Below are 7,947 nucleotides of genomic sequence, written 5' to 3' on the forward strand. Positions count from 1 at the left end.
TGACATAAGAGGCGTACATGTTTTTGCACAAAGCTATCTTATATTTGAATCCATTAGACTGTTGAGCCATTGCAAAGTGCATTTACGTTAAAAGTAGATATACACATTTAAGTCCACCAGGTGGAAAATCGTTAGTCTGATTGCTTAGAAAAGTAACAGCACATCTCTCCTCAACAAGACGCATGATTTGAGTTGTCACTCATGTCTTGAAGTCAAGTGCTTAGCTTGTTAACAGTTTGTTCAAATCATGTATGAACATCAGAAATAGTTATTGTGATTCACACTTTTAAGTGAATAAAGGGTCACCTGAGTAATCAGGAGGGAGGAAATGCTAACAGACCATCCGAGCAATCACACACTTCCAGAAAGAACTTGGAACGATGACGCATTTGTCAGGCGCAAATGTACGATTCCCAGCAAACACACACAAATCTGCTCATACAGGGATATTTCTACACCTGCGGGAAAGAGAGATGAGATATACTGTATCTCATCTGTGTCTCCGAGTAAATTGAGAACTAGTATTCTTCTCTTATTCATATCATTCTCAAATCAATCTAGAAACACAAGAATCTCTGGTTTGCAAAGAAATCTAATTTGCATGATAAAGAGAGATTAAGAAAAAGATATGAAGCACCGTCAGTTCATTAATGAAATCATGATATAAAGCGATGAGAAACATGTCAAACTCATCCTTACTCAACACAAAGACCACAAATATGTTCAAACACAGATAAAATCCTGAGAAGCTGCACCAGAGGAGTAATGCATTCTCAGTATATCTAATCTATATTCATCATGACTGATATGTGATGTTTTTATTTTGGACATGATACCATGGTAATAGGCCTTTAATACATATATATATATATATATATATATATTGTTATGTACCTTGGTAATACCATGTTTTTTTAAATATGTACCATGGTAATACCATGTTTTTTAAATATGTACCATGGTAATACCATGTTTTTTAAATATGTACCATGGTAATACCATGTTTTTTAAATATGTACCATGATAATACCATGTTTTTTTTAAATATGTACCTTGGTAATACCATGTTTTTGGAATATGTGCCATGGTAATACCATGTTTTTTTTAAATATGTACCATGGTAACACCATGTTTTTGGAATATGTACCATGGTAATACCATGTTTTCTGAGTATGGACCTTGATAATACCATGTTTTTTTATATATGTACCATGGTAATACCATGTTTTTGGAATATGTACCATGGTAATACCATGTTTTCTGAGTATGGACCTTGATAATACCATGTTTTTTTAAATATGTACCATGGTAATACCATGTTTTTGGAATATGTACCATGGTAATACCATGTTTTCTGAGTATGGACCTTGATAATACCATGTTTTTTTAAATATGTACCATGGTAATACCATGTTTTTTAAATATGTACCATGATAATACCATGTTTTTTTTAAATATGTACCTTGGTAATACCATGTTTTCTGAGTATGGACCTTGATAATACCATGTTTTTTTAAATATGTTCCATGGTAATACCATGTTTTTGGAATATGTACCATGGTAATGCCATGTTTTTTAAATATGTACCATAGTAATACCATGTTTTCGGAATATGTACCATAGTAATACCATGTTTTCGGAATATGTACCATAGTAATACCATGTTTTTTGGAATATGTGCCATGGTATTACCATGTTTTCTGAATATGTACCTTGATAATACCATGTTTTTTAATATGTCCCATTTTTGAATATGCTTAAACATTCACAGACAAGGTCCAAAAGGTATCATGGTTATACCATATTTTTGACCTGGTAACATTGTGATAAATTATTTGCAGTACTTTGGAGTACCATGTGATACAAATATGGTGATCATTCAGTATCATGGAATATATCAAAGTAACAAGGTATTGCATTCAGACACAGATATTATGTACCATGGTGCCACAATCGTTCTTTTTTAAATAAGGGAAACCAGGAATCAGCTCAGTTCTACATTTTTCTCGTTTGGTAACTCATCTAACACACTGATGGTGTAAAAAACAAACAAACAAACAAAGGAACCTGACTGTCTCTTTTTTCTCCTTTACTGTCAGTTTCTATAATGATGAAGCTTATGCGCTGCACCACAAACAGCTTCTCCAGAGTGACGCTCCGCGTCCCCGGGACATTATTAAAGAAACTAATGGCTGGTAAAGCAAAGCCAATAATTCCCACCAACTTCAGCATTCCAGCTATGTAATCCCCCTCCATTTACACCTGAATGAGGCGAAAAATAACGCGAACATCTAAGAAGCGAGAGCGCAGATCAGGTGAGACTGGCGCCTGCCTGCTGTCCGCGTTTAGACAAACCCGCTGCGCGCACACAATCATCATGATAATGCGCCTTTGAGCGACTGCGAGTGTCTCCACGTTTGCACATTAATCGCGCTGTAAATGCATTCCTGGAACAACATCTAACAGGTCTCATTGAAACCCGTTACTACTGTAGAAACTGTCATTCCCAGAGTTTTCCTATAGACAAACTGCCGCTTTTACGGTGTTTCCAAAAGCATTTGGACACTTAAAGGCCATTTAAAATATATGAATGTCATTGCATAAGTGTCATCTGCGCAACTGGTGTCTTGGTGAGTTTTAGTGGATGCGTGAAGTCAGTTCCCCTTAAGTCCACACAGGTGTCCTATAGCAGCAGAGCAGCACATTAACTATGAACTAGAAAGTGTGACAGTGTTTTATTTGAACTTTGATCAGTGTAGTGCATCTATTGTTTTATCATTTCGTGAAATGTTTGCCTGAAATGCGTGCTTGGCATCTTTCTTTCAAATAAATGCCACTTGGTTTGATGGTGGTTTTATATATGCAATGATATACAGGGTGTGTCTTCAGTGCCAAAATGCAAATCTTTATATAGGCATATATATATATATATATATATGTGTGTGTGTGTGTGTGTGTGTGTGTGTGTGACATCTGTGCACGTTTTTCCATCTTGGATCACCTACTAATCTATTGTACAGAAAATTACTACATCAGAATGCAACTTCTAAAGTCTAAATAACCTTATTGTTTAGCTACTTGCTTTCATTGGAAAGCGCATATATTTGGAGACGTCTAAATTACGCATCGGCGCATGTAGGATGATTTGAGACTAGAATTACTCTTGGATCAATTCGAGCTTTTGTTTCAACGCCTCAGTAACAGTTTTCTACAGTATGTGCGCTACACGCCTGACACACTGGGCCGCACCTCCACAGGGGGCGTGGCATCCGCGGCACCAGCTTCTTTAAATGCGCTCAAGAGCTCAAGTTCGGCACAAAGACACTGTGGAGTGTTGTGGAAAGCACACTGTGCTTTATATACTGCCTATATTTGTGAACTCTAAGAGCCGTTTCCAGTTGGTCCAGGAACAATATTTATTAGGTTGGAGGTGCTACTCCTGCCATCCAAACTTCGTTCATGACTCTAAAAGTTCACTCGACGGAAAAGCGCACCGACTTTTGACATCTCTCCCAGAGCAAGTGCAACGGAGCATTCGAGCAACAACATTTTGCACAGTTTGACACTTGGAAATGGCCTTACTTGGGACCATTTTGCCTTCGATTTCAACATTCGCGAACCAGAAAGAAAAATTTTGGGAAGATGTAAGTATCTGACACTTTTATGCACTTGGTAGTATTGGGTAAATATATTTTAAACAAGATACATTTACCCAATAAGTGGCTGAACTATCATATTTCACGCACTTTTGCTTATTAGGCTAATCTATTTGTTTTATAAACGTGTCTGAGTGTTGTAACTCGTTAAAAATGATATATTTGCATTATTCTAGCTGTGTTAAAGTTTCATTAGTTGTTCTTAAGTGTTAAGGCGACAATCACAGTAAATCGCACAAAACTGTCCCCAATTCATCTTATTTAAAACACTGAATAATCGTATTATGAGTCTATTGCTAAAGTATCAAACAACAGCTTGTTTTTATTCTAAATACCCTCAATTGTTTTTCCAGAGGTGGAAAAGCGAGGTGGAGAAACCACTGAGTGCCAGCTGCGCTCCGCTCAACGTGGCACAGAACATGGACACATGTCGTGCCCGTAAAGATGACGAGGATTTGAGTACGTATTTAGATCTGGAGTTTATCCTAGCCAACACAACCGGACCTCTCGAGGCATGTGCCGAGTACATCTCACCTGCGGAACCTTGCGCCCTCTACTCCGCGTATCCATCATCGGAGCAGTGCGCGCCGCCGCCGCCGTACACCAACAGCCTCATGGCCGAGCTTCTGAGATCCGAGGTGGACAACTCTTATGACATGAACAACTGCACCGCGATTCAAGGAAGATTCATCATCAACTCGACGGGTTTCCCTAGACAGGACTTCGTTGACATCAAAGTCGAGCCCCCCATGGACGGTTACGGACCCGTTATGGGCATGGTGCCCCAAAGTTGCCAAAAAATCAAGCAAGAGGGCAACATTTCGTGCATGATGTCTTTTGAGCAGCCCAGACTCGCTGTGTCTCCGCAGGCGATGGGGAATATGACGCCTCCGTTGAGTCCGGATGACCAGGGCAGCTCCGGGTGTCCATCCCAGCTGCGTCACACCGTGTTCCCGCAGGGTTACCATCACTCACCGCCAGCCTACCCGCAAATGCAGCTGCCCTACACGGCGCCACACCAGTTCGGCATGTACGAGGACGCCATGGCGATGCAACCGAACATGCAAAGGGTGCTTCTAACACCCCCGTCCTCCCCTCTGGAACTAATGGAGTCTAAACCCAAGCGAGGAAGACGCACCTGGCCGAGGAAGCGCACGGCGACGCACACCTGCACGTTCGCTGGCTGCGGCAAGACTTACACCAAGAGCTCGCACCTGAAAGCGCATCACCGAACCCACACTGGTAAGGGCAACATTTACTCTTTAAACTGCCTTTAATCTGTATTTGTTCGTTTAGAGTTTAAAAATGCCCATAAATGACAATTATCAAGCGTAAAAGACGTACTATCTTTTAAGACATTAATTGGCCACAGCGCGTAAACGCGCAAGTTACCAAACATAAACAAAACTTGTTAAAGAACAAGTTATCAAGCGTAAAAGACTTACTTACGTACTTCACTTCATAATATATATTGGCCAAACGCTTTCAAAGCGTTATATGTGATAAGTCTTTTAAGCAAAACCTTTAAACGAACCAAATATCGTGCGTAAAAGGCACTTCATTATATCCATTGACCAAAGCGTTCCTTATGCGCGAAATGTGCATCAGTGACTAAAACAAGTTATTTTCGCTTTGATTCATCAGGTGAGAAGCCTTACCACTGTAACTGGGAGGGATGCGGATGGAAATTCGCCCGTTCCGACGAGCTGACGCGTCATTTCCGCAAGCACACCGGACACCGGCCGTTCCAGTGCCACCTGTGCGAGCGCGCCTTCTCCAGGTCGGATCACCTGGCGCTGCATATGAAGAGACACCTGTAAGGACTGGATCCACAACCACATAACTGCCTTATTTAATGACTCTGTACAACACCAAATGGCATTGGTCGATAAAGAAAAATATATATATTATCATACTTTTGTAACAAAGTAGCTGGTACTACATAGATTATGCAGAGCTCTTTTTTAAAATGCCATTTAAGAGTGTTTAGGGGGAGAACAGCATACTTAGGGGCTGGTCCTGAATCTGTGTCCCATGTGGATACAGTATTTATGTTCAAAACGTGCCTTTCAAAGCCACATATTAGGGAGAATCTCACCAAAACATATCCGGGTCATGTTTTACCCCAAATCAAATCGATTTGGGGGTGAAATGTGACATGGAAATGTAGTTTCGTGAGGTTCACCCACTGCCTGACGAGTGCAAAACGCCTGACGACTAGCAAACCTCCAAGTTTTCTGATTTGTAATGACATTCAAGTGCAAAAATGCAATGATGACAATGTTTTTATCTCTGGAAACTGCCTTTCTATCGTACCACAAACAGAACTGTGTTCGATTGTGATGTTGATGCACTCGAATTTGTATTGCAAGCAGCATTTCTTTCCAAACGTATTGTTAATGAAGGCACATTAAGTGGCCTGTGCTCGCTGTACACTAGCACAGTCTGTATTAGGGCTTGAGGCCCTGGGTTTTTATAAGAGTATGTACATTCGTTTTATATTGTAAGTACTGTATTTATTGTAAATATTAAACTAAGTTTGAATGAAATCATGCAGTTGTATTTGTTCTTTGTTAAAATGTTCTTACATTTACATATTTGTCAGACACTTTTATCTAAAGGATCTTGCAGTGTATTTAAGATACACAATGGGTTCATTCCAAAACATATAGTGAGCTGTTTCAGGAGGCAGCATTTTAAGGCCTCATCATGAGGTAGGCTATCCCAGAATGTCCTGCGATGAGCTAGGTTGAAAAAACGAATCTAAGATGGCAGGCAATGGGAGAGATGTTTTGATCTTAAACAATAAAACAAAATATTTAGGCTTTATTTTAATTGTTAAAGGTGCACTCAGTATTTATTTATTTTTCCTCATTAAAAAAGTTCTCCTAAAGACATGAATTGTAATTTTGCAATATATGCAGGAAATCATGAGCACTCACATTATAATATAGACTCCAGTCATATCATTAATCTTATGAAAGCTGTTTTATTCTACATGGAGATGGTCCGCACATGGGGGCGGCCATGTTAGAATCACATGACCAGCCGAATACTACTCACTTAATCTCAGTAACCGTCCTGTTATTGGACACTTTCACTCATTGATTAAAGTAATCATGGCTGACTGTGAATACTCAATTTCTATAATAACATCTAAAACTGGAAACTAGTGATTTTAAATGAAGCTGCATCCAAGCCACTAGGTGTCAGTGTCAGTCCAAGATGATGCAAAGACAACAGTTACTGAGTGCATCTTTAAAGATTACTCTATATAGAATTATGGGTTGCATGTTATAGTTACAGTACGTGTGCTTTCAGTATACAGTGTATTACCCAAGAAAGTACTGAGTAATAATAGGTAACTACATGTACTTAATATGGGTTAGGTTTAGTACCTAGTAATTACTATAGTTGTTGTAATTATATAGTACCTAAATGTAGAACAGGTAAAATAAAGTGCTACAGAATTGTTATACATTTTCTCCCCAATATGGAATGCCCAATTCCCACTACTTAGTAGGTCCTCGTGGTGGCGGGGTTACCTCAATCCGGGTGGCGGAGGACAAGTCTCAGTTGCCTCCGCTTCTGAGACAATCAATCCGCTTATCTTATCACGTGGCTCATTGTGCATGACACCGCGGAGACTCCCAGCATGTGGAGGCTCATGCTACTCTCCGCGACCCACGCACAACTTACCACACGCCCCATTGAGAGTGAGAACCACTAATCGCGACCACGAGGAGGTTACCCCATGTGACTACCCTCCCTAGCAACCGGGTCAATTTGGTTGCTTAGGAGACCTGGCTGGAGTCACTCAGCAAGCCCTGGATTTGAACTTGTGACTCCAGGGGTGATAGTGATACATGAGAGAGAAAGGAGAGTTCAGGTGAGTGTGTTTGTTTACTCCCACAGCTCTATTGCTGTTCAGTAGAGGTCGACCGATAATGGATTTTGCCGATACTGATAACTAAGGTGGTCTATAGGTTGATAACCAATTAATTGGCCGATAGTAATTTAAAACCGATTCATAGAATGATAAGAAATGTCTTAAGTTTTTTTTTTCTATGAAGGGCACTGAGGCCCCAAAATGAATAAAATCCCCAAATCAGTTTATTGTGCAACCCAAATCCCAATAATAATAATAATAATAATAATAATAATAAAAATACGATTTGGTGTATAACGCACGACTTTATAAACAAGCCCAGATACACCAGTATGTTTTACCAGATGAGGTTTATTGATGAGGAATAAAAAAAAAAAACAATAAATAAAAAAAAACTACAGG

General features: G+C 39.7%; 1 protein-coding gene across 1 annotated transcript; it reads left to right on the forward strand.

Moving 5' to 3' along the window:
- The first annotated feature begins 3,301 nt into the window (after positions 1-3,301).
- On the forward strand, positions 3,302-6,205 carry klf2b (Kruppel-like factor 2b). Its single transcript, XM_051700883.1, has 3 exons — positions 3,302-3,644; positions 4,010-4,898; positions 5,301-6,205. The coding sequence occupies exons 1-3, from the start codon at positions 3,573-3,575 to the stop codon at positions 5,474-5,476; spliced, it is 1,137 nt and encodes a 378-aa protein (XP_051556843.1). The 5' UTR covers positions 3,302-3,572; the 3' UTR covers positions 5,477-6,205.
- The last annotated feature ends 1,742 nt before the right edge of the window (positions 6,206-7,947 follow it).

Source organism: Myxocyprinus asiaticus, chromosome 6, assembly GCF_019703515.2.
Source record: "Myxocyprinus asiaticus isolate MX2 ecotype Aquarium Trade chromosome 6, UBuf_Myxa_2, whole genome shotgun sequence".
Lineage (NCBI taxonomy): Eukaryota > Metazoa > Chordata > Actinopteri > Cypriniformes > Catostomidae > Myxocyprinus > Myxocyprinus asiaticus.

What these genes read in the sequence shown, in the direction of transcription:
- klf2b (XM_051700883.1), top strand. Translation starts at nt 3,573, where the DNA reads ATGGCCTTACTTGGGACCATTTTGCCTTCGATTTCAACATTCGCGAAC. An exon ending in AAGAAAAATTTTGGGAAGAT is followed by an intron (nt 3,645 to 4,009) that starts GTAAGTATCTGA and finishes TTGTTTTTCCAG; the next exon opens with AGGTGGAAAAGCGAGGTGGA. An exon ending in GCATCACCGAACCCACACTG is followed by an intron (nt 4,899 to 5,300) that starts GTAAGGGCAACA and finishes TTGATTCATCAG; the next exon opens with GTGAGAAGCCTTACCACTGT.